At 42.2% G+C, this 27,977-nt stretch overlaps 1 protein-coding gene across 1 annotated transcript; it reads left to right on the top strand.

Annotated features, from left to right (window-relative positions):
- Positions 1 to 27,946, top strand: CYTIP (cytohesin 1 interacting protein). Its single transcript, XM_050969328.1, has 8 exons — positions 1 to 214; positions 5,042 to 5,091; positions 5,500 to 5,554; positions 12,611 to 12,713; positions 12,856 to 12,949; positions 15,456 to 15,525; positions 21,919 to 21,985; positions 22,719 to 27,946. Exons 1-8 carry the CDS (start codon positions 44 to 46, stop codon positions 23,183 to 23,185), a joined length of 1,077 nt encoding a protein of 358 aa, XP_050825285.1. The 5' UTR covers positions 1 to 43; the 3' UTR covers positions 23,186 to 27,946.
- Positions 27,947 to 27,977: the final 31 nt, after the last annotated feature.

Genomic DNA, 27,977 nt, shown 5'->3' on the forward strand with positions numbered 1-27,977 from the left:
CAATGTTCTTTAGCAATGCCAGTCTAAGTGCCCTTCATCCAACATGTCCTTAAGAAAGCTCATTCAGCAAAACCGCAATGCCAATTTTGTGGGCTACTGTGTTAGTCCAAGTTACACACCTAACTTAGAGCCGATGTGCAGTCCCCAGATGGATAATAGAAGAATTCAGAGTCTGGCAAACACAGTGGGGACGTTACCAAGGGGACGCAAACAGGTACGTTTTCAGTTTTTGACATTGTGGAAGGTCCAATTTTTGCAGGACAGATAACTGGTTTTTCTGTGTGGTTTCTTTTTTAATTTCTAAGTGTAAGCTACAAGGTTATCAACATGTGATTTTTAATGCTTTGTTGTAGAATGTAGCAGGCCACATTCTACCTTGGTTTAACTTTAATACAGTCAGTGGAATTACACCAGGGGGAATTTGTTTTCTTGGATTGTGTTTAAAACCTTTAAAACAAAACACTAATATGGTAAGTTTCTAGGGCAACTCGGAACATAAAGTTCTTTTGCAGCTAAGTCACTAGCTGTGCTGCATTAGGGTTTGTTCTGTTTACAGCTGCGTTGAGAAAACTCTCTCTTGATTTCTGCATTTTTCTGATCATTTAATTTACTTTGCTCCGGTATTTGGGCTTTTGGTTCCCTCATGAACTGCCTTCTAAATCTATGATTGAAAGCACCTCTCATTAGTTGTGTCCATCTGGTTTGAAGTATTTTGCTAGAAGTGATTCTGATTTGAATTGTTTCTCAATACAGTATTCTTTGTTTTTCTTTCTTTTTCATTCAGAGCATGACAGATTTCTGTTTGCAATTGGCTTCTAAGAAAGCCCATTTCTATTCTTGCTAATGCTGTGAACTGGCAAATAAGCACTTATAGGATATATCTAACAATCTAATGTAAAGCAGTCTAAATTGAAAGTACATAAAACATATTAACACCAATTATCAAAGAATATCTACATACTGATTGCGCACTTAAGCATTCACTTTGTGTAACAATATAAGTGCACTTAATCCTTCTCTTCGTACAATCCTGGAGAAGATAAAGCAGAGCCAGAACTAAACAGATTAATGTATTTCTGTGGAACGCCGTTGGTGATTCTTTGTTAAGTTACAACTGCTTGTGATAGGCACAGTTTTCTATGGTTTTCTGTAGCAATCATGACTGATTTAGAGATAACATTTACAGTAATGGTTGTTACGTGCCCATGTTTGTTAAAAAATAAATTGCAACACATGTATTTGCTATGAGAACCACCCTATGCAAAGAAGATGGATACTTTAGAGAAGTAGATAAGTTTAAAATTATGTGCCTATTTAACTCTCACAAACAGCTTGCATGTAGCACTCCTCCCCAATCTACGTCTAACACTCCTCCCCAAAAACAAATACATGTTTCTGAAATAAGATTTGGACAGAGATGGTTGTTTTATGATGAGGCACAGTTTTATCCCTCTGAAGTCTGTCATATGTTTTATTATGTTAGTTTGCAGTCCATAGACATTTTTGTGATACAAGCCAGTAGTTCCTCATTTGTAATTTACATTTTGGCAAGAATCTTTGCTTAAAATTAACGTTAGCTTTCTCAGAATCCTTCTGATTTCTTAAATACTTTTCTATTTGGCTGAAATATCAAGTTATGTTTTTCTGGCATTGTGAATGTGTGTATGCTATTGGACTCCACCATGCATGGAGATAAAAGTATTCCTGTAACGATGAGTCGTGTCACACAGACTCTCCGATACCTGTTCACACATGGGGATTTAGTCACCCCAATAACTCCCGGTGAAACCTAGATCTGCTTTTAGAAATGCTGGAATTAGCATTAGCAAATCAGCATTTCCTTTGCTATCACAGCACTTCTGGAAGTACCGCTGTGTGGATGCAATACTCCTATTGTGAGGTTTTCAAAAGTGCTCTGCATTGGCCTAATCCTACTCCAACTGAAGAAGATGGAAAATGGACTTCAATGGGAACTGAGTTAGGTCAAAACTGTGGGCTTCTGAATCCCAACCCAGGTGGTTTGTTCTTTTGATGTATTTCTATTTCTCATTGGTGTCAGCAGAGAAGGTAATAGGCCCATTTGGCTACGTGTGGATGAATGCTTGTAGAGATACGAGTGGCTTTATGGTAAAAGCACAAGAGTGGGAGTCAAAAAGATTTGAGTCCTACTGCTGGTTCTTGTGTGATCTTGGTCAATTAATTATCTTTGCCTCAGTTTCCCCATTTGTAAAACAGGGATCATTCTTCTTGAGTCTCTCATTGGGTGAGATATGGTGAGTGATGTAATATCTTTTACTGGACCAACTTGTGTTGATGAGAGAGGCACACTTTGAGCTTACAAAGAGCTCTTCTTCTTTTCACGGGGTGTCAAGTATTAATGTTTGTAAAATGCTTTCAAGTCCTCTGCTGGAAGGTTCCAGAGAGGTGTAAAAAGAATTCGTGCCATTAAAATACACTGTTGGCACGATAAAAATATTAACTCTGATTAGAACTACCTACACCCAGGAGCAGCCCTACCTATTTTGCTGAACAGGATGGAAAATATTTTTAGCACCTGCCCTCCTTGGAGGAAAAGGAAAATAAGAACTGAGCGGCACAGCAGTTCAGCATGCCCTTGAAGATGACTGCCTTGCTCTCCTGCCCCTAGAACCAGCCTTGCCCATGCCCTTTACTGGCCTTGAAGCTCCACATATTTCAGACTGCATTTGGAAGGGTTCCCAAATGTTTTGAAAAACACACTGCATGATTCATGTACATTATATGCCTCCCAACATCACTCCAAATAATGCATTTGTGTTACACCTACAGTCCCCTAGTAAGATAGCGTGTCTAGGGCCTGTGGATTCCAGCCATGTGTAGGCTAGGCTGTGCCTGATTGCAGAGAGCAGGTGTTCAGACCTGCACAGCTCAGACTTGGATCAGGTTGTACATTTTCCACAGTGCACAGTAGTGTAACTTCCACAATATCAGTCGGGGCTTTGGAGCTGTGCTCTGGCTCTGCTCCAGCTCCAGGCAAAAACCTGCAGCTCCACTGCTCTGGAGCTGCTCCGGGCTCCAGCTCCGGGCTCCATTCCAAAGCCCTGATATTGGTGAACATTAAGTGTCATTCCTCCTATCTGAAAGTTCCACAAAATACTGTCTCTTGGCATTCCTACATTATTGAAAATAGGATCTAGAATCATAGGAAACAATTCAGCTACTCGACCAGCGCAGGGTTTCCCCCTACAGAGTTCAGCCTATTGTCCTTTCCAGTTTAAAATGTCCCAAGCAATTAAACTCCCAGCACTTCAATTGTGGAGTAGAATCCACAGTCGAACCAGTCTCATTCTCAAAAAGATTTTCTTATTATTCAGCTTAAATTTTCCCTCTTCATAGTCTCAGCCCATTACTTTTAATTACAACTGCTTTCATTACCCTAAACAACTCCTTCCATTATGTTTACAGCCTTCAAACTCTTCAGCAGATATCCTAGTCATTGCTTAACCAAGTTACATACCCCTCCAGGGCTTTGGTTTTGATGGCACCTGTTCCTGAGCTTTTGAAAGCTGATCACAAAGGTCCTAGGTGGCCATTCCCAGTACAAAAATGTGCTGTGAGTTACTTCATACTTCTGTTGGCCAGTGGCAACACGATATATCAATGGATTTCATCTTTATCCTATTGGCAGCAGGATCATGCCTGACATTTGGCTATAGAGATATTGGAGAGTTTTTCAAATAAGGCTTCATTCATTGCAGTTTTTGAGTGGAGGACTATTGCAGATTTTACAGTGGCAAAACACTGGAGTCACATAATGGTATATCATGTCCAAAATGTTTTCACATGGTGGATTCAGAAACTGCAGTATTTCCACTTTGAATTAGAGAGTCTGGAAAGATTATATTAAGTGACTTTCAGACCCATTTGGAAATGTTGCTCCTACTTGTGATTTTCTGTATCATAACAATACTGAAACAATGTGTGATGAATGACCTGTAAAAGCACTGAGTGTTACACATGAAATGGTAAGTCAGCCCTAGAAAGCAGATAGGTTTATATACTGACGGTTATTAATTAGAATTAGCCAGCCAGCTTTAAAGAGATGGATATGAAGAGGAATGGAAATTTGTTTGCAATCTTTATATTTAGCTTCTAAAACTGAGGTTCTACAGTTGTCATTTTCATTAAGTTGATCAGATTTACTGTTTTAATTAAAACTTTTATTTCAAATTAAATCCCGTTTGTTTATAGTTTACCTTTCTGTTATTCAGCTTCATCGCTATGGACCTAGAGACAGCTTAACAAAATGAAGTCTCTTTTCTCTCTCCTGTCTGACCTGCTCCTACTTGCCACTGTGTGTTTATTACTGAGGGATGTAGCATCAGAAGTGCCTTTCTTATTGACTGGTACAGCACTATGCAATCTGCCAAACTTCCCAGAGACATGTGTCTTCCCTCATCATTCCATTTGGAAATGAAACAGAGACTGGGAATGGTATGGAAGATCAGAGAGATTTTGTTTATAGCAGATCTATGGAGAATACTGAACCTTGCTGTTCTACTCATGCATGATGAACAGACCACCCAAGTGCCAACCATTGGATGGTGGTACCAAGGCCTTGAATGGGACCTCTCTATTCTGGTCTTACCTTACCCAGTATAGTTTAGGACTAGACTCATCTCAGGCTTATATTGTTTTTTTAGGCATTACCTAAGGAACAGCACCCACAAGATGAAAACTGCCGGGGAGAGATTGCAAAGTGGCTACAAACTCCCCCTCTACTGAGGGACTTGTGTGCAGCCAATGCTATCCCTAAAGTGGCCAGGAATGACTGGAGAGAGTGAATGTGAGATGCCCTGATTCAGCACATCCCCTAAGCAATCTGCACCTGCTTCTACACCAGGGGGAACACCAAGGGAGGCTAGGCAGCAGTAACACCTTCTGTGCTCCTGTAGGGTACACAATGTAGTTTTTCTATTAACTTGTTGATTTTTATTCATTGTATACGTAAAGTTAAATGTATGGACATATTGACAATGGCAAACTTCATTTCTGTTTCTAGCTTGCTTTAACCAGATCAAGTTCCTTAGGTGACTCTTCTGGGCCACAAAGGTAAAGAGATTTGCTTTTTACTGTAATACTTGCTCTGATTTATATTGTGCTATAGATGTATGGATAGTAAAAATATAAAACAGAAAATGAAATAGAAGCCATTCCCTGAAGAGCTTACAATCTAACAGCAAGAGTAGGTTCAGCACAGATACCAGGCAAAGAATGGTGGTTCATTCATACACAGTAGCTAGCAAGCAGTGTAGAGCAGGTGGGTTTAAAAAGTAATTTGAATATTGAGAAGAAGGGTTCGACTGTCTATAAACGTGCATGCCATGAATCCAGACCGTTGATAGGGCCGATATGTCACAGTTGGATAAATAGCAGCATTGTGCATTTCTTAGTAATAAATAAACCCTCCAAATGGGGTGCTGTGTTCTTTATATGCAGATATATGTATTTTTCTTACAGACGGCTTCTTGCTATTGTCAAAGAAGATAATGAAACATTTGGATTTGAAATTGAGGTGAGACTTCAGCACTGTGAATATAGTTTATCTATTTCACTGACTATGATAGGTCTGTGTTCATGCTGAATTAAAGTGATGGACCCGGAATGTGATGGATTTCAAAGGGTTTGCAAATAGAAGACACAGACCAAATCTTCTGATCACCAGCCATTACACCTGAACTTCAGAGAAATTCAGATCTGAATCCAGATCCCAAATTTGCAGGTGGCCCTATCTTTATTATGGGCCAAAACAAAACTCTAGATCCAGCTACCCTCAACTTCCATGGCTCTTCCTATTCCATGACATGGTTGTTTTAATCCTCCTTCTGAATCCACAATATGCTTCTTGTTGCCAAAAGCAGGGAGTGTCGTCAGCCGATTAGAATAGAGGGCTAGAAAGCAAGAGGACTCCTGATATCAATTCCCACCCCCGTCGCTAACTTCTTGAGTAACTTTAGACAAGTCATATAACTTATGTTGGCCTAAGTTTACCTATCCGAAAAATAGGTAATGATGGTGCTTACCTGCCTCATAGAGGAGATGTGAGAATTAATAGTTTTAAAGTGCTTTAGATTAATGCTGCTATATAAGTATTCTAGACACTTATGTTACCCAACTCAGGGATCTCTTCTCTGTAGCCTCAATGTGTGTATCTAACTTGTATGGGATTTCCTCATGGATATTGAGGGGAAACAGCAAAACATTCTTTATACAGAGCCCACTACAAACTTGGAAGGAGTAAAGAACAAGTATAGAATATAGATATTTGATCCATTATGGGAAAATAACACATGCTCTCTTCTGAAAACACTGTACTATCTTTTTAAAATCTCTTTTTAAACTTTAAGTAGATATAATTTTGGAAGTAAGTATACAGAGGAACTACAGTAAGAATTTTTTAAATAATAATGAGCATACTAAGTTCAACTATTTTACTTTTCATGCAATTTACTTAAAAATAACTCTGTGTGCGTGTATTTATATTTGTAATGTATGCATGTGTGTATCTTTCTTTTTCTCTCTCTCTCTGTTTATATGTATGGAGGTAGACAAAGACACACATACAAGAGTCAATAAAACACATCAAATAATAAAAAATAAAATAAAATTACTTATGGTTCATAATAGGTTGAGAGTTCGATCCTGTAGCCTTTAGTCACAGAGGTAATCTAGGATTTACAGGAGCAGGCCTTTGCAGGTTTCTTATATATTTTGGGAGATATAAATCTTTGCTATTCCTCTTTCAGCTGACTACTTTAATACTTTGACCTGGATCACTAGAAAAACAAAACTGATGCAGTTTTCAAAGCAATTGTCTAATACAAGTAGTATAGAGCACCTCCTCATACTGTATTTCTAATCTATACACACACACATTTGTTCAGTATTTGTTTATATACTGGTAGTCTTTATCTGCATCCATTTATCATTTTGCATAATTACTGTGGGTGGAATGGTTGTAGCTTTAAAATAGATCACTGATGTTAACGATGTGAGATAAATAAGATAGATATTTAGCAGACTATATAAATAATAAAATTAGAAATGTTCTCAAGGAAGCATCAGGCATTTAGGATCTGGTTCCCCACTTGCAATACGTAGGAATGAAACCATCCATTTATTTACAGTGCGTTGTTGTACATCTTTGAAGCATTTCCCATATTTATGCACAGAGAATAAATAATTTTTCAGCCAAATTAGTGTATTAGGAGAAGCATAACTTTTTTCTGATTTAGTTCTGTGACTAATGAGTGTGTAAGTATTCAGGTTAGGAATAGTGGAGAGCTTTTAGAAGTGAAGATAATTGAGTCAGTTACTGTGCTTTTGTGCGAATTGACAGGGCAGATTTTCATTATTTGTGGCATTCAGATTAAAAATAACTATTCTTGGCATATCTTCCTGAATGTACATTGTCTGTGAGCCTCTCACTTGCTAGCCTGGTCTATAAAAAGCCAGTATCTGTTTGGTACTGAAATAGGTTGATTTTGCTCCAGATTTTGAAGGTATTTAGGTGTTACTCCAGTTGCCATTGTACCACCTAAGTCCCATTTTCAGAATTGATTTAGGCTCTTAGGAAGCCTAAATCCTATTGACTTTCAGTAACACATAGGCTCTTAAAAGCCTAAATCACTTCTGCACACAAGACTTAGGCTCCTAAGCAGCGGCGGTGGAAGCTCCCTACAAGTGAGTGTGGGGGGACCACTAGCACCCGAGCTGTGGCCCTCCCCTATGCTGCCCCTTCCCCCGAGGCCCCACCCCACCTTCACTCCTATCCATCCCCACACTGTCCCAGTACCCCTGCTCCTACGTTAGCTAGGGTATGTCTGAACTTGAGCTGGAGGTGTAACTTCCAGTTCAGGTAGACAAACCCTTGCTAGAACTAGCTCTGATTGAACTAGCATGCTAAAAATAGAAGTATAGCTGTGGTGGCATGAGCTGCAGGATAGACTAGCCGCGCCGAGTACATAACCAGGGTGTCAGATGGGATTGTACTCAGGGTGGCTTGTCCATCCTGCCACCGCAGCTACACTTTCAGTGCGATAACTTGATTAGAGCTAGCATGGGTTTTTCTGCCTGAACTGGAAATGACATCTCCAGCTACAGTGTGGACATACTCTTAGGCTTTGCAATGCTGACTGGAGCAACACCTAAGCATCTTTTTTAAAAAAAAAAATCTGGCCTGAAGGCTTTACATTGTGTAGATGTGATTATTTCATTATTGCAGTATGAGTTTAGGCACCCCCGAATAGGACTGTATGAATCTCTATGCTACCATTTGCAGGTGGTTTATGAGAATTACAGTGAAAGTTTTGCATTTGAAAGTTTCTGCCCATTTGAACAATTCTACCAGTACTTCCCATTTATGGCCTCAGTCTGTTATAATCCGATTGTGGCAATCAGTACTGTTGTAATGGGACTATGCATGTGTCTAAAAAGTTACTAATGTACATACATGTGTGTGCAAGATTAAGGCCTAAATAGCTAGATAATATTACTCAGGCTGGTATAAACTTTCAGTCTGGAAGGACAATGTTAAATGGCATATACTGGTGTGATTCTGAATCCTCTGAATATGGGATTTAACTGAAAGCATTAAGTTGTGCCTAATGTTGAAATCACTGAATTGCGTAGTTTCTTTGTGAATAATAACTCATGCCAGGTGTGCTCACTATTTGATCCATATTGTGATTAGAAAGATCTGTGAACCTGCTGAGGATTTTAGGGTTGTAACGAAACTCAGAATTGTGTGAGTTTAGGCTGTCTTAGTTTCACTATTAGAGAGACAAGGTGGGTGAGGTAATATCTTTTATTGGACCAACTTCTGTTGATGAGAGAGACAAGCTTTCAAGCCACACAGAGCTCCTCTTCAGGTCTGAGAAAGGTACTCTGAGACTGAGTGCAGTGCTTAATTTGTGCCAAGACTGAGCCCCAGAACCTCGAGACTTGGCAGTTCACAGCCCGAGAACCTCTGGGCTTGCTGCATCAGTTATGAATGTAAAAAAAAAAAAAAAAAAAAAAAATGCTTAAGCCTTAGTACCTAATTTCATTACAAATTAAGCACTGTCTGTGACAGCTAAATGCAAAGTGAGACACATTGTTTAGCATATATGTTAGCACATATTGTAAAGGACCATTCGAGACAAAGTGGCCCGTTAATACCTCTAAGTCATAGGACAAAAAGAGGAGGTTAGTAGGTTACAGATTGTTGTAATAAGCCACAAATCTAGTGCCTCTGTTCAGTCCATGTTTGTTATTGTCTAGCAGGATATGAATTTAAGCTCCCAGACTCATCTTTTGAAAGTGTTGTGCAGGTTTCCTTTGAAAATGAGGACTGATTGCTTTGTTGGGTGTTACATGTTTGTTTTATCATTTTTTGGGTGAGTTCATTTGAGAGCGTATTGATTGTCTGGTTTAACCCACGTTGTTGTTAATGCATTTAGTGCACTGGATGAGGCACACCACATGTTGTGATAGGCATATATAGGACCCAGGGGTCTTGAAAGTTGTGTTGTGGGGACTGTTGATCATCACAGCAGAGGAGATATGTCTGCAGGTTTTGCATTTGTTCTGGCGGGGTCTGATGCTGCTTTGAATTGGTGTGTCCTGGTCTGTGGGGAAATTGCTTCTGATGATGATCTTGGAGAGGTTGGTGGGTTGTTTGAAGGCCAGAAGTAGAAGATCAGGAAATATTTCTTTCAGGATGGGGTCCCCATTGTGTATAGGTTGTAACTGTTTCATGATATCCCGATTGGGTTTCAGCATAGGGTGGCAGGTGACAACTAGGGGTATTTGGTCAGAGAGGGTTTTATTTCTGTAATGAAGCAGGTTCTCTTGCAACATTTGGGTGGCCTGTTCCATGATGTGATCTACTTGTCTGGTGGAGTGTCCTTGTTTGGTGAAGACCGTTTTAAATGTGTTAAGGTATATATCCTAGGCTTTCTCCTCAGAACACAGTTTGTTGTATCTGAGTACTTGGCTGTAGATAAGATTTCTTGTGTGTTTGAGGTGGTTACTGGATCTACGAAGGTAGGTGTGGTGATCTGTGGGTTTCTTGCATATGGTTGTCTCTAGGATTCCGTTGTTGAAGCTGGTTGTGGTCCAGAAAGTTGATGTTAGTGTGGGAGTGTTCCAGAGAGAGTTTAGTGGATGGATGGTGGTTGTTGAATTTGTGGTGGAAATCTATGAGGGAGTTTAAACAGTCTGTACAAAAGATGAAAATATCAGGTATATCATTGGTTTTGAGCTGTTTGTCCAAAAATTCTTCAAAGTGGCCCATGAAGAGGTTGGCATATTGGGGACCATCCTAGTACCCATGGCTGTTTCCATGTTTTGGACAAAGTGTTTGTTGTTGAATGTAAAATTGTTATGGGTGAGGATGAAATGGTTGAGTTTGCTGATGTCTTTGGGGTGGATATCTGAGGATAAATATTATCATGTAAATATTTTGAGGCAGACAATGATGCTGATGTTGTGAGGCATGTTGGTGTATACGGAAGTGACATCCATGGTGGTAAGGATGATGTTCTGAGGGAGGTTGTTAATGTTGCACAGTTTGTGAAGGAAGTCAGTTGTGCCCTTTGTGTGGTGATTGGTTAGAAAATGGTTTCCTATGAGTCCCGATATTCCTTCAGTAACAGTGCTGTGGCCAGAGAGGATGAGTCTGCCTGTGTTCCCTTGTTTGCGTATCTTAGGAAGCATGTAGGAGGCCCTTGGGATGAGTTTGTGGGGAATGAGTTTGTAGAGTTACTCTTGGAATCGTTTGGGGAAGGATTTGATGATATCCAGGGTAAATTGTGGTGTGGGATCTTCTTTGAGATCTTTATAGTAGGTGATGTTGGAGAGTTGTCAGTTGGCCTAATTAACATCTGCCTGCACCCTCTCCCCTGCAGCCACACTCCTGAGACCCCCCTACCCCTCCCCTGTGGCCAGGGCCATGAGACTCTGACCCACTCAGAGGAATATCAAGCATGCCCCCATCCTTCCCACTCCCCTTGGCCAGAGGAGCCTCGCACAGGCCAGAAGCCGGAGCGCCCTCCTCCTTGGCTGGAGGAGTCCTGGGCCAGCCGAAGCCCTGAGCCTTCCTCCGTCCCCACCTGCCTGGAGATGCCCCAAGCCCCCTCCACCTGCCCAGAGGAGCCCCAGCTCAGCCACAGGGAAATGTCTCATTGTCATTTGAAGAAGCTTTTCAGATGCCCCATGCAGGTTCTGGGGTGGCTGAGGAGGTGGTATTTGCTGCTCAACTTCCTGGGTTCATCAGTTGAGGGAGTCCATTAAGATTACTGATGAACCCAGGAAGCTGAATAGCACATACCACCTCCTCAGCTGCCTCAGAACCTGCATGGAGCATAATAAAGCAAAAACTTTCCCCCAAAACCCCGCAACTAGGCATCTGACACCTCCCCGGCCTATTATATTCGCCACTCATGACAATGGTGTCCCCTTGTCTACTAGTTTGATCACTCTCTGTTGGTTAGATTTCAGGGACTGTATGGTGGCGGAGAGATCATGGTAGATGTGATGTTTGTTATAGATTTCACAGTCAATTTTCTTCCTGAAGCGGACATGGTAATTGTGAGTGGTGGTGTCATTGTTGTTTCACTGTTAGTTTTGCACAGCTCCAGTCCTGTATTGTGGTAGGAAGAGGTGGTTAAATATTGATATTACCAGGCAACCAACAGGGCTGGTTATTTCTTAAGTCTTTGCAAGATAACAGAGATTTTGATTAGGTATTTACAGTTACATGACCTGTCTGGCTATTTTTCAGAGTACATGTGATACTGATGATGGATTTTGCTTGATTTTTTTTTAATAATTTAATAAATATTCATTTCAAAATAAAAAAGAGGCAGCTATTTTTTTCTTGGAGCAGGTGTGGACACAATGTTGCTCTTTGGGATGCAGAGCTTTTACAGCTTAAAAAATGACTTAGGACAAAAGTAGGTTTAATTTTCCTTGCTTCTCAGTTATCTCATAATAGCCTGTTGTCCCATCTAATATTACCTGATGGTTAAAATGGCATTTGAAATATGGTAGCATAGATGGGGACAACATTTTTTAAATCATGTTCCTAGGCTGTGTCAGACTCCACACTGTTAAAACTGGATCCTACAAGATGGTAGCTTGTTGTAGCGTAAGCAAGAGAATAATCTATGTCCACGTTGTCTAGAACCAGAAAATTGTTCTCGCCTACATTTAAAGACAAGTTGTTCTTGTCTATAAATAGGCCTAAACTATTATTTTTACTGTTTAATAGCCATCTTGATTTAAAACTATGTTGTGTAGGAATGGTACATATTGTAAATAAAATAAACAAGGATAATTTATTAATTGTTTTTCTGTTTCCACGCATTTCTCTCCTAAGAAGGAAATATCCTATTCCTATCCAGGCTTCCTGACTTCTCATTTGTGATAACAACAAAAATAATAAAACATTATGCAATACAAAAAATAAGAAAACTAAAAATAAGATGAACACTTACTGTGCACTGATGGGGCTGTAAGACAATATTTAACTTTTTACATCGATTTTGAGGTTTTAGTATTGGTAACACTGTCAATTTGATATTTATAGACACATAGATTACACCACCAAAATGCTTGCTCCCTGCAAGTATGCACTTATGTCTGCAGAATACAAGAAGAAAGTCCTGCCCATCTTTCTGGTCTGCAAACAGGTAACTATTCGTGTTTTCCTATGGTTTGTGGCTCTGGTTCCTTTCCCATTTGTTTCTGTATCATTTAGTTTTTGTTTTAGAGACTATGGAAAGAATGGCGAGTACCTGAGATGTTCATTTTACTTGTGTTTAAATTTACCAGGTGATATTCTAGCCAATATCAATGGAGTGAACACTGAAGGTTTTAGTCACAAGCAAATGGTGGACTTGATAAAATCTTCAGGGAATTATTTAAGGTAATTAAGTGTTTTTTCAAACATTTTTGTTTAATTCCTTCTCACACTGTGAGCCTAAGAAGAAATGTTTACTTGTTTCCTGATGCTCCATGTGCTGTTTCTGATGCTAAGGCAAAAAGGATTAAATCAAATTCTGCTGATGAAATAAGATCCACAGTTCTGCCTGTAGACAGGAACACAGTAGCAAGTTCAAAATCATAAAGCCACACTACATGACAGTTTAGGACAAGAAATGCAGAGTTACCGTAGCCTATCAAATATGCAGAATGTAATTGCCCAAATTAGAATTGAACCCTGCTCTTCCATAGGGTGACCATATTTCCCTATGGTGAATATAGGACATCTGGTAAAATTACTTGTATTCAAGCGAGTTCAGTGGCAGTCAATCAGAACTATGCAGAACAAACATTCAAATTAATGTCAAGTTGACTGAGCCCCTATTAAAAAGAAATACTGAGCAGCTGGATTCTTCTTATCTTTAAGACTTTAGGGTTCACACAGGGAGGGGTCACACACACACACACACACACACACACACACACACACACACACACACACACCATCCACCCAACCACCCCTCTCCTCCCCTCCCCCCCACACGGGGAGAAGTGATGCACGCACACTCCCATACACCTCTCTTATATGAGGGGGTGACCAACTGACCTGACCCTCCCTGCCTGGCACACTCTGCCCTCCATGCCTGACTGGACCCCTGAGACAGACCTGCCTCTCTTGGTACCTGGCACCACATCTTCCTGAGGCAACATCGGTTGTGGTGGTGGTGGTTTGGGCACTTAAGGTCACATGCCCCTCCCCACCCTTGTTCTGCCAGGGTTCATACCAGAATGTGGCAAGCAGCAGCCTTTTGGCACTGTGCAGGAGGGAAGGGACGAGAGCTGCCTTCTCCCCTGCTGCTGGGACGATCTGGCCTGTCTCTTTGCAGAGCTCATCTCAGTGGCTGGAAATAGCTTGTCCCTTCCTGCCCACACAGTGTAGAAAGGCAGCTAGTGCCTCCAGGCTGCTTCTGGCCACTGACATAACCCAGCCGCCTCCTGTCCCCTGGCTATAGTGTGGGCAGAAAGGGGTTAAGCCCTAGGATGCATTGTGCACCAGGGCCCAGGGAATCTGACTGCAGGGGTTTCAGCAGCTGCGGAGCCTGGCCAGAGAGGTGGGTCAGCAGGGGAAAGTGCCTAGGGACCAAAGCAGCCCTGGCCCCCTGGGGACAGGACCCAAGGCAGGAGGGTCTTGGACTTTCCTGGGGTGCTGGCCCAACCAGAGACAGTGGGGGAAGGAAGGAGCCTGCCAGCCAGGCTGCTGGTGAGCTGAGCGCTCTGACCGGTGGCTGGTTCTCCTCACAGCGCTTGGAGTGTGACCCCCCCTGCCAGGGGGGATATGGAGGAGCAGAGAGGTTGGGGGGAGAGAGAAGTGGCAAAACAGGGAGAGAACAGTGGGAAGGGGAACATGTAAAGGGCCAATGGGTGGGCAGCACAGGTGAAACGTAACCAGGCGCTGCCAGCATCCGCTGGCTGCCACAGCTCACAGCCAGCGCCCGCCAGAAATGGAACAGGGGGCAGGGCCTTGCTGGCCAAGAGCCATCATGCAATGGGGGCTGTGCTGGCAGACCACTGGGGAGCAACCAGCCCCATGTAGTGCAATCACCTCCCCACCAGCCTTGCGCACCCACCCCCATCGTCAGCCAAAGAACCCCTCCACTTACAACTGGTGGGCGGGTGGCTGGCAAGCAGGGCTCGGGCCAGCAGCAGGACCTGCCAGTACTGATGAGAGGAGGCATCAATTTGCCCGTTTTTAAGAAAAACTCAGGGCACCTGCAGGAGAGCTTAAATATGGGACAGTCCCTTTAAAAATGGGATATCGTCACCCTACTCTTGCAAGCACTATTGAGCATGAGGCAGGTTCTCGCAGTGGATCAGCACAAAGCTGTTTGTCACAGGCACTTATCAAATGATCCATTGGAAGAATTTCCAGGCCATTACAAGACCCCCTCAATCTCTCACTCACATACTTGGATCTTTGTGGTAAGTAGTGTTAGTTCTCTCACTGCTTGCTGACATAAAACATGTAGGAAGACTAACTGGTCAAGACTGTTGCACTTACCTCCTTGTCCTCATTGACCTTAGGATCCCCTTTTTTATATTTACCGTTCTTTGTGCTGGCCCAATACTCTCTCCTCACCCTCTCCTGCTTCTCCACACTCCTGTGTTTGGAATTTTCCAAAGTGGCTTGATTCCTCTGTAACACAGGAAACACATCACTCCTTAAAATAGCTGATTCGAGAGAGAGAACATACCCTAACTGCATCCCTCTCCCCAGCCCTCCATATTCCACTTGCTTTTTAGATTGTGAGCTCTTTAGGATATTTACTGTGCCTACTGGTCCTCTGTGTGCTATTGCAGTGTGAACCTTAACTACTAGTAGTAATGTAATACCCATACATGCTTAAATGGTCTTTGTACATTTCAGTCATGAAAACAATTGTTCTTTACAGATTAGAGACTGTTAATGGAACCAGGATTGTTAGGAGAATGGAACTTGAAACCAAGCTGCAGTTATTGAAGGTAATTTAATATGTGGTAAATATGTTATGTGTAAAAAGTGCCAGATTGATTACCTGAAGACCGAAGTCATCTATTTATCTGCAGACAAAGAAGGAACAGGCACTGGAAATCCAACCTCTCTCATTGCCCTGCCAATATGCATCAAATCCTCCTGCCTCAAGTGCTGAGAGGCTAGTTCATTTCCTATGTCTTTGACCTTGCTATTTCTACACCAGTGAGGATACCAGGTGTGTTGGCAATCTTTGTGAAGAGGATGCTTCTTCACAAGGGGAACCCCAAAATACCCAAGGCCCTCATTTCATCATCTACTTAATGTCATCTAGTTTGGGACATTGTTCATATGTAGCATGTGTGAGGAGTAGCGTTAAGGAATGTTTGCTGACTCAGGATAGACCAAAGCTGCTGGATGATATTTTCAAGACTGATTGAGAGGAAGGATTGTACTGCGGTTAGGACACTAGCCAGCCACTTGGGGAATTGGGGTTCAATACTCTGCTTTGCCACAGACATCCTGTGTACCTTGGGCAAGTCACTTAGTCTCTCTGTCTCAGTTGCCTACCCAAAAAACAGGGATAATAGCACTTCCCTACATCACAGGCTTTTGTAAGACACTCAAATACTACGGTGATAGGGGGCATATAAGCACCTAAAATATCTAAATGATAGAATTACTTCTACTTCTGTAAACCTATAATAATCTCTGCCATGTCAGTGTCAGTAACGGGCAAGAGCTAGGTATTATGACACAAACCTTGATTCATTCTTTATTAACAGAGTTGGTATGATTTTTAATTTGATTTGTATTTAGCAAATACCACCAGCAGTTTAGTACCATGCCATGGAATTCACAGAGTTTAAAACAAAACAAACCAACCCCCCCGCCCATCCTGAACATCTACACTGCCATTAAACAGCCCCACGGCCCATGCCCCGGAAGCCTGAGTCAGCTGACATGGGCCAGCTGCAGGTTTTTAATTTCAGTGTATACGTACCCTATGTGTACAAGATAAGTCATCAAGTTGATCCAATTAACATACCTGTCTGATGTACTCAAACCATTCACTAGTGTCCGCATATCTGGAGTTGGTGTCGAAAGCAGAATTTGACCCATCCTGACCCAAGCAGTTGAAAGCAGAATCTGACCCATCCTCTTAACTGTTTTACTTTTCTTTTAAATAATGCTGGGCCTGATTCACCTCTCACTAGTGACACTAATGATTTCAGTGGAGTGTAACTGAGACCACAGTGGTGCCCACTTACTCTCTCATTACAAATAAAGTACTCGGCCTTTAAAGTGTTTGTAATTTAAACAGATTAATTTTAGTCAAGAATTTAAGTTTTTTAAGTGTCCCAGAAGTAGTAAGTAGAAAGCGCCTGTTTAAAACTATTAAAATACATCTGATCTCCCAATGAATTACAGCAAAGTTGGGTTTTCTTTGGGTTTCTCAGAGCAGGATGGTCTAGTGGATAGGGTACTGGACTGGAAGTCAGAAGACCTGGGCTCTGTTCCCTGTTCTGCCACTGGCCTGCTGTGTCTCCTTGGGCAGGTCTCCGTGCTCCAGTTTCTCCTTTATTGTCTTCATTTAGAATATAAAGGCAGGGATTCTCACCCTCCTTTGGGACCTGTGGGTGCTATGTAATGCAGCTACTCTAATAGTAATATTTACCGGGCAGGGCCCAGTAAAGTGCGGGGCCCAATTTGAACATTTCTGGTGGGGCTTTGGCAAGGATGAGGATGACTTAAAAAAATAAAAGCCTTTCATTTCTTAGTAACCGGTTCCCCATAAAAAGTTCTGATTTAAGGGATGTGCCACAGTATGTATTTTTTTTGTACCAATAGGGTTACCATTCGTCCGTATTTTTAAAAATTTCTCCTGGATGGCAATTTAAGAACCAAAAAGCTGGACATGTCTGGGAAAATACAGATGTATGTTAACTCTATCTAAAGTTCTTTTTTAAAAAGATGGGCCTGAACTAGAAATGAGCTCCGTTTCACGTGTGGGTCCCACCACTCCCTGTGGGTGTGCTAAGGTGACAGGATGTCCAGATTTTATAGGGACAGTCCCGATTTTTGGGTATTTTTCTTATATAGGATCCTATTACCTCCTACCCCTGTCCCAATTTTTCACACTTGCTGTCTGGTCACCCTAGTGTGGGTCCCAGCTGCTCCTTGCCCCTCTCATTGAAGCAGGTGACCAGGGTTACTGCCCTGGGAACAGTGGACATGGGCCTGGCTGGAGGTAGGGCAGGGGCTGGCTGGAAGTAGGGTCTGGCTGCAGGCAGGGCAAGGGGTGCGGGGCTGGCTGGAGACAGGGGCTGTGGGGTGGGGTGGGCTGGCTAGCTTCAGGCAGGGCCACAGGGGGTTGCGGCATGGGTTGGCAGGGCTGGAGACAGAGAAGTGCAGGACTGGCTGGCTTCAGGCAAGGGGGTGTGGCAGGGGTTGGCTGGAGACAGGGCTGGGTGTGCGGAGCTGGTGCAAGCAGGGCAGCGGGTGCAGGGCTGGTGCGGGAAGGGCAGGGGATGTGGCAGGGGCTGGCTGCAGGCAGGGAGTTTGGGGCTGGCTGGAGATGGGCTCGCTGTGGGCAGGGGGTGCGGGGCTGGCTGCAGGTAGGGGCTGGTGCAGGCAGGGCAGGGGGTGTGGGACTGGTGTGGGCAAGGGTTGCAGCAGGAGCTGGCTGTGGGCAGGGGGTGCAGGTACACGGGATATAGCCCACACTGTAGGGTAAGTGCCCCCTCCTTCTCCCTCCCCCACCAGGGTACCAGCAGCAGCTTGGGGCTCGGGGGTATTTAAAGGGCCCAGGACTTCCCTGCTTCCACCGCCCTGGCTCTTTAAATAGCTGTGGGAGCCCTGGGGAAGCGGCATGGCTTCAGGGGCTATTTAAAGGACTGGGGCCGCAGAGGCAGCTGGAGCCCCCCCACTACTCCAGGGCTCTGGGAGCTATTTAAAGGGGCCGGGTCTCCCCTGCTTCTACCGCCCCAGCCCTTTAAATAGCTGCTGGAGCCCCGCTTCTTCCCCCGGGCTCCCACAGATATTTAAAGGGCCGGGGCAGTAGAAGCAAGGGGAGCCCCGGACTTTTAAAATAGCCCCAGAGCTCCGCACCCTACCCTAGGGCTCCAGCACTGGGGCTCTGGTGGCAATTTAAAGGGCCTGAGGCTCCAGTCCCTGCTGGGAGCCCCAGGCCCTTTAAATTGCCCCCTGGGGAAGCTGGGACACCCTGGTACAGCGCACCGGCAGGGCTTGGGCGCGGGGCCCTCCTAGGCATGGGGCCCGATTCAGGGGAATTGGTTGAATTGTCCTAAAGCTCGCCCTGTTACCAGGAGCTCCTTTGTAACGTTGACTCTGAGGCAAAGCTCCTTCATACACAGTGCTGCTTTTAAGCAATCTACCATGTTCTGCCCTGTCCCTCAGTGTTAAGAGATTTACGGAGGTAGGGGAACTACACATGCCCAGCACGTTGCTTACATCACATCGGGCCACCACCTCAGTTTGACCTCCAAATAACCCTGGTGTTGGACTGGCAACCCCAACTTTGATTAAATCATCTAAGTATGCAAGCAGCCACCACCACCTAATCCAGAAAGAACTAGAAATAAGCCAAGTCATAGAGCCAGACATTTCATTGCTGTGATTAATGAGACCACAACAGTTGATTATTATGTCGGCAGGGTCCGTTACAGAGTCCATTACTGTTAGTTGTACAGGCTGGGATAAACTGCCTGACAATTGATCTCTCTCTCTCTCTCTCTCCCTCTCCCTCTCCCTCTCAGATAAAAGCTTTGAAAAGCATCTGAGCCTAAGAAAAACATCATAAAGTTACTGTGCTTTGTGATATACCTATGCACATTTTGATTTGACAAACAGCAGGTGGGACAGAGCTACTTACTTTACAGTGATGGATTTAAAATATCCCCCACCTGTTTCTTAGCAGCTGAACTCTAGCCCTGTTAAGTGGAGTTGTTAAATATGAAATTCATCTCCCTCCTTTCCCCTTCCAGATTCAGAATCTAACCCTATCCCCCTCTTTCTGCCCCTGTTTAGGATTTAATTAAAGCCGTTATCTGCTTCCAAAATGGCTAGTCCTCTTGCTGCCGTGCAGACCACATTATAATGCTCCATGATGGTGCTAATAGGGCCGGTCGTTTTGAACATCCTGTGACCTCACAACAGAGACCACAGCATCTCTAAGCTTAAGTCACTGATAAAACAAAACTGCTGCATCTTTAACTATATGCCCTGTTATCAAGAAGGGGGTTAATTCACCATCTATAGTTTCCCAGAAGTGCAAAACCACTACCTCACAAAATAGTATTGTGGGGCTGTTGGCCTGGGCCCACTGGTTTCATATTAGTGTGGTTACAATGGTAAGAAACCTATTTTTGTTTATAAAAGATCAGTCCCCAAAATGGCTTCTATAACTGAGACTCTACTAAAGTATGTGATAAATAACCACAAGTACAAAGAGTCATTATAAACCGAATTAGAGAGATAAAGTGGTTGAGGGAGTATCTTTTATTACCTCACCCATCTTGTCTCTCTAATATCCTGGGACCAACACGGCTACAACTACACTGCAAACAGAATAAGCACATTTAGAGTTTAAGAATTGTTTTGGTTTTTGACATAACCTGCCAGATTGATACAAATAACCTTTTTACAGAACTAGGGACTGAACATGTAAGTGCGTTGTCATAGAGATGTGTTCTAAACTTTTGGGCCAACAAACTGAAAAGAAGTCTAGCTAGCATCTTGGCAGCAACAGATGGATGCATTTATTTGAGAGTCCAAGTGCTCCCAAATTTCAATTAGGTGCCAGAAACCATAGTTAGAGGATAGCTGGGACTCTGATGTGATGATGATGAGAATAAGGAAAATCTTGGATATTCTGAATAATCAATAAAAGGTGTCTTGCTGTCCTCATGAGAATTCACCCAAATTTGGCCAAATTATAGGCCTCTGAAAAGTTCAGTAGTGCTTGTTAGAAGCTTGGTGCTAACATTTCCAAACATTTTTTTCTCACAGTTTTTCACTGCAGCAAGAAAGAAAATTTTTAGTTTGTTTTATGTTGACTTGGAACTAATTTTATTTGGTGTTTTTTTTTTGGTTCCAAACCAAACCAAAAATCAGTTATCCACTTACTTCTAGTCATTAAGAAGGGAGGCAGTAGTCTAATGTAACTGCACTTGAAACAACAGTCCACACAAATATCTGCACACACATGGTATTAGCAAAAATTTGCATTTGTATCCAACATCAAGCTTTTGCCTATGTAAATCAGGAAACGGTGTGTCTAGCTATCTATTTATAGGTGCACTGAGTTCATTTACATCATTGCAGATGGCCCTATTGCATCCATCTTGAAGCAAAATGTTACAGGTTTTATAGTTTTAATTAAAATCTGTAACTGCATTTGAGATGTCTAGATAAGCATGCAGCAGGGAGGAAGCAAAAATGTTGAGCAACATCAGGCTAGATCATCCTTTATAGGCATCAGACTGAAAGTGCTGTTGCTAACCATGACATCAGAACATTGCTCATGGCAAAACAAGCAAGAGAAGCACATGTGCCTTTTTTTCAAGAGCTTAGCACCCACGACTGGGGATAGATTTCCAGAAGAGATCAATTCCCACTTGCACACTTAACAAGGCAACATTTTCAAAAGTGTTGGGCTCCTGATGTGCTGAGCTTTTTTGAAAAATCTGGTCATTCAATTTGGTTACTAAATGGTAGCTGAGCATTTTTCAATATCCAGACCACAGTGCCCTAACAGTCCATGATGCTGGCATCACAATGAGATGACTGGCAATTTTAATACAGCAACCAATGCTGGAAATTCTGGAGATCTTCTTATTCCAAATAACTAGATAATCTCTCTCCCAGCCTTTCTTTTGGCAAATGAGTTTCACTAGATACTGTCCTTGCTGGTGATTATTATATAATTATTGCACTACAGTTATGGCTTTTGCTTCAAAGATGCTATGTGCTTCTATTATGGGATGTGCAGATAGTATTAAAATGCTGTTGGTACAGGTAGTTATAGTATCATGCCTCTGAACTTTTGCATTCTCTTCTTTTAGAAGGTAAACCTGGCTTCAAATAGCTAGTGTTATCATATCTATGGGTAATAAGAGAACCCAGAGAATACTCCATAATTGCATGTGTTAGGTGCATCACCAAAAGTCAAACAAAAATTAACAGAATAATTTGTTTCTGGGAGAAACTTACTAATTTTCAAGCAGGCTCTCTTAATACGACTGGTAAGAGAACATACGCTTTATTGAAAGTACTTGCTTCCTAGAACTAAGCTGCAGTTTTTCTGAATACACCATTTCTCTAAACAAGCTTGACATTGTGAAAGTTAGTGCTAATCATCATTCGCAATTTACCTTTCACAGCAAACTTTGGAGGAAAAATGGGTGGAGTTCCGATCTCTGCAATTACAGGAACAACGCTTGCTGCATGGTAAGTTTTGATTTCCTGTTAGGAAACCACAGTACGTTTCATGACCATCACAGCTTCTTCGGCAGAAATTCTGTGCGCTCAGTCAAAAGCAGGTGTTTGCTGGGTCTGATTTTCATTTGGCTTATTTTTCCCTGTTAATGAGGGTTCTGGGTGGAAAAACTGTTTCAGGGATTAATGAATGGGGATGTCTGTCTCCTTGGCTGGTGCAGAACAAAAGGTCATTTGTATGAATTCTAGAAAACAGAAGTTGGCATTGATTACACACTTTTCTCCTCCTTTCCCTTACTGACTGACTCAGGGAATGACCTTCATTCTGTTTATCTAGGGGGAAGCGATAGGTGTATTAGCTGTGTACCTTCCTCTAAAGTATTAGCTATTGGTCACTGCCTGAGGCAGGACGCTGGACTTGATAGATCAATGTTCTAAACTGGCATGATAAATCCATGGGGCTCTTCCCCATCTCCCTGGCTGGAAAAAAGCTGATACCATGACAGTAAGGAAGAACAGAGAAATCTAGGGGAGACAAAATAAAACTGTTGACATGCCTTGTGCAGCTCTCTTCAACCAGCCAAACATGTAGGCGTGAATTGCCAGTAACGTATCTCTCTAATGACACTTTGGGAAATTCAGATTGCAATGTTGTAGATTATCCTTGATACACAAACTTCCTGTGCTCTGGTCTTTACCGTAATTTACGTTGTATAATGTCGCTGCTTTTATACCTTTTTCCTAGGGGAGATGACTGACAACAACTTTGACACCCTGGAACTGGAGTCCAATTTATTTGGTAATTGTGCTTCACCAAGGCCTGCCTTCCCAATTAAACCCCGATTCTCCAGCGAAAGCAGCTGTAAAAGCCGGCTGAGCTCAATGACAGTGGACAGTGAGGATAGCTTCTACCAGACCTGTGTTTTTGAGGATTCTGCTCATGAGACTCTGAGCCAGCAATCGAGCACAGATGACGATTGCTTCTTTTCGAGGGACAATGACACTGAAGTAGGGAAATATTCACTGAGGAGGAACAGAAGCATCAGTCTGGCTAGCAGTGGATCAATGTCGCCCTCATGGGAGGGAGGCAGTTTTTCAAATATTTTTGGAACACTCCCACGGAAAAATAGGAGAGGGAGTGTCCGAAAGCAGCTTTTAAAATTCATTCCAGGTCTTCACCGAGCAGTTGAAGAGGAGGAAAGTCGTGTCTGACATCTTAAGTATCGTCTTCAGTAGCCAGGACGGTGTTAGTATCCATAGGCAGAAACTGCAGCAGTAAAACCACATGGCGTCCAGGATTCATACTGACTCACCCAGCCACACATTTTGCCCCGACATAACCTTATGACAGGACTGACATTATTTAAAGTGCTGATTTTTTTGATTATTCTTGAATGCAGCTAGCTCACTGTGGACCCAGCTTTGTTAGTATAGAACAGATTTTCAGGGACTAACTTTGGTTTGTGGAAAAGCTTTGCAGCGCCTCCCCATCGACCCTTGTGTTACCAATGTTGTCCTCTCTGTGTGAGAGTTACAGCTATTTATTTCCTATGTTAGTGAGCCAAATATTATATTCTTCAAAGAACTTTATTAAAGGGCCTGCTGCTGCTGAAATCATTGGCAGAAGTCCCATCGTGAGCAGGATCAGGCCCCACGTATACAAGTGTGCACACCACAGAAGAACAAAACTGTGAAAAGAAGTGCAGTAACTAGAAGTCTGAAGGATTTACTTGTATGTTTGTTAACCTTGTTGCCTGTGCTGTGGCTCAGACTAGGGTATATTTGAGTTTCTGAAGCAGAGACTAGGGACTTTTATTTAAATGCAATTGTCATTCTAGTCAGTAAGCTAGAGACCACATTTCTCCAGTCAGTCACACCCATAGGACAGCATGCACATGCTGCAGGGCCCGTAGCAGTAACTCCTAGGATATCACTGGGATTTTTCTTGTCTCTCCATACTAATATTTTAACATAAATCATAACCTATGGCCCACACTTTCAGACCTGTCTGGTCCTCATGGTTGAAATCACTGATATATCATGCTTAGTCTTTACCATCACAGGAAATCTGAAATCTAGGGTCACTCACAAACTTACATGATTCCTCAGATAATAACCCAAAGCTTTTGTCATATGGCAGCTCATTCAGTACCATTGTCTGTTTTTACACTAGACTGGCCACAATAGCTGAGTTACTGAGCTTTTTAAACATGGTGTGTGTGTGTGTGTGTGTGTGTGTGTGTGTGTGTGTGTGTGTGTGTGTGTGTTTCATTCATCTGGGTGTGGGGGACAAACTGGGACCATTAAACGTAAATGAACTTGGGAGTCAAAACATTTCAATTTTCTAAAAACTGGTGGAGAAAAGCATAAAGGGTTATTGGCTTAAAAAATGGCTAGGGTATCTGAAATATGAGACAACTGCAGAGCCACACTCCTTGGACTATGATTGAGTATGTTTGGAGGAGGTATTCAACTGAGGTATGTTGTTTGATCTGCAGCTGCAGGGTAGTATAGAAAGAGAGAGGAAGTGGCTTTCTGGTGTTGCTGGTATCGGACTGACATTAGGTTCAGTAACATGAATTGACCTTGTACTTAGCAGCAGTGATGACAAAGATAATTGAAATGGTGAACACCAAAGAAATACTGGACAGATGTGTACAGATCAAAATAACATCCATTGCAGTAGTTTGGTAACAAACGGTTTGGAATAGATTTCAGTGATTTGTAATGAGATGCCAGAAAAGGAGTCTTCCAGGGTGAACTGATTGAAAACAGAAAGAAAAGGAAAACCGAATGACAGCACAAGGTTCTGGAAAACTAGTGATATAGTCTGACTGCTTTTGTGTTTTCTCTGCTTCAAGACCCTGCTATGACAGCTCAGGTGGGCCCATTATCCCTGCTTATAGTGACATGTCTCTAACTCCTGTCACTTGTTTCTGAAATTCTAATCAGGCTTATTGAAAACATATTTCCCTGTACTGTGCATATGTCAGGCTCAGTAACAAGTAATTTAAAGGTCATGCTTCTTCACTGTCACCAGTTGAGATTGTTGCAGTCAAAGAAGCATATCAGAATTTCAGCAGTCTTGAGAAAATATTGATCAGCGAACAATGACCTAAATACAGTACATCAAATGAATTCTCCTTCTTCAAGTTTCCATAGAAATAAGTACATCCCTTCCTACGCCATTCTCCTGGGATGTTCTGCAGTTACCAATGGGATTTTGTTTTGTTTCTGAATGGAATGTGAGATTTCAGTCTCACCTTCAAAAACTCCTTACAAATCAGTGTCAGGGAAGTGTGCCTTTTGGGATTCAAACCCCATAAACAAGCTTGCACTCTTAAGGACTTCATGGAACTCTCTATACAGTATTTTGGTGTTTTACTGCTGCTGAAACAAAAGGGTCAGCAATTGTCTAGGTTTTTTTTAGGACTAAAGATTTCTGTAGTGTATGGATTGAAGATGGAAGGGATAGTTTACCCAAGATTATAGGAAATTATTTAATAAGTTTGGATATAGAATGGGAAGGAAAGGAGACACTTTATGTATATATCAGGCATTATGTGTGCATAACACTTATAATAGATTAAGCACAAATTAAGTCTTCTAAACTGTGGCAAAACTTTTCAAAACATAGCATAGATGGAAGAAGTGTTAATGTAATTATCTATAAGAATATCTTTTGTTTACATGACTCACTTGGTTTTAACTGATGACAAAAAAAAATAGAGCATTCAGAGGTAGTTTATGCTTCAGACATTTCTCTAACAAGATGTCAGTTGTGTTTAAAACATCAAAGTCAAACCAGCAAGTTTCACCACCACAAACAAACAAAAAGTCAAAGAAATATCCTCCATTGTACCCAATATTCCTTTAGTTGATAAATTTGTTTTGAAGGCACATCTTCCAAGGTGATTTAGCCGCCTAACGCTTGTTAAACCAACAAGAGCTGTGAACTAACATTTTAAATAGTTTTTATATTTTTTTTCTAAGAGGATTAAAAAGATTGTAGTACAGCAATTCTCCATGTGAAGTTGAGGGAAGGGAAACATTACATGAACATGGGGGAAGCTTCATTGCTGTTTATTACGGGAACCACATTTGTTTGTTTATTCAGTTTAACATATATGTTTATTATTATGCTAAAAATTGAACTTGTGCTATAACCCCCTAAATTCCCATGTCTCTGGTGGTTCAAAGTCTAACTCTTGGTCCAGCTGAGCTCTGAATTTCCTGGCTGGCCCTTAACCTGAGCAAAACCAAAGCCCTTGATTCAAATAACCCCACACCTGGATCCAATCTAATTTTTGCATCTGGAGTCCATTTCTGAGTCAACACAGTAAATCCCAGGCAAAAAGTTAAGATACATCACATGTATTTTCAGAAATTGCTTTCTTGTTTTGTTTTTGTTTTTCACCCACAGTTATTTTTAGATGCAATGTCACTAGGATGTCCTGTGGGAAAAATTAGATGCTTAGATGTCCAAGTGAAAGTGACTGCAGGCACAGTGATGCTCTAGTGAAGGCTGGATTGAAAATTATGCCCATAATACCACTCTGAGAACATATAGGGCCTAACACTTCAACCTCAATCCCAAATATTCAGGTGCAATTTTGCAAATGCAAATACTTGGGCCCACATCTTGCACATGCAAATAACTGCAGTTGCACATGGTAGGACCTAGACATGTAACAATCCAACATATAGGTACAAATAATGAGGCAGAGTTATTTGTGCATGCAAAATTGCACCTGCCAAGTTAGAAGCCATCTCTGAAAATCAGGCCTTTTAAATATAGGAAGTTTCTAATTGAAAATCCTGCATTAAAGTAAATATTTTCTTTCTTAGCATGTCTACCGTACATGTAGGTTAGAATCCTGGCCCTACTGAAGTACATTGATTTCAATAGGGCCAGGATTTCACCCTATTTAGGAACAGGAATTCCATAGCTGTGTTAAAATTTTACTCACAAGTAAAAAATCCATTTCATATTAAAACTGTAGAATATTGTTGCAGGAAAAGGGTCTCTGGTTTGTGCTGAAGTACACACAAATTGGGAGGTAATGAATATGCAACTGATAAGTGCAAAGGTGGGCTTTGCATAAAATGGTTTGCATATACATGGATCAGGGGCCCCTTGAACATATCCCATGTGGCTAAATCCTTTCTCCCCTTTAAGGGATTTACCTACATCCTTGGTGGTTGTATATCAGAGCAATGAAAATGGCTGGAGTCAGTCTTTTAATTTGGGCTTGATCAGTTTAACAGGACATATGGATCTGAATTTTGTGCTGCACTTTAACAGCAGTGAGGAACTAGAGATAGGCCAGAACCACAAATTTCAGATCCAAATATGGATTTCAAGTCCTTTAGTGTTTGAGAGGTTGTTCCACATGGAGCAACCCAACCTTCATCAGACCTCCTTCTCCCCAAGGTATGAGGGTGTTTGGAACTAGGGTTTTGGTCTGAGACCATCTCCACAAGCAACAGATGTTCTCAGACTTTCCTGTTGGACCTGAAGGTGAAAGTTTGTACCCTTGCACCATCAATAATGTGAGTAGCTAAAGGCTGACTCTGTGCACTTGGTAAGAACCCCCTCATAAGTCAACGTGATGAGATATTGGTTAAGTACCAAGTTATTAATCAACCAGCCAGGGAATTCAGCTGGTCAGGTGAGGATGATTAAAAGAGAGACAGGAGGGAGAGGGGCAGGCAGGGCAAAGGAGCCAATTATCTTAGAGAGGTGAGATCTCTCCCTCTCTTCTGCACTTTGCCTTGGTATTAGGTAAAGACCTGAGGAAAAGTCGTATGCTGTAGGGAACAAATGTTTATAAAGCACTTGGCGTTGAACTTGCTACTGGTGTGTATGAGGACTATTTGCATTAAGGATCCAGGATAAGGGAACCCTGCCCTGTGACAATAAACAGACATTTTATTTGTGTTGAGTCAAATGCAACGTCAAAGTCTAAACTGTAGCTCATAGACTCATAGACTCCAGGACTGG

This window comes from Gopherus flavomarginatus, chromosome 10 (assembly GCF_025201925.1).
Source record: "Gopherus flavomarginatus isolate rGopFla2 chromosome 10, rGopFla2.mat.asm, whole genome shotgun sequence".
Classification (NCBI taxonomy): domain Eukaryota; kingdom Metazoa; phylum Chordata; order Testudines; family Testudinidae; genus Gopherus; species Gopherus flavomarginatus.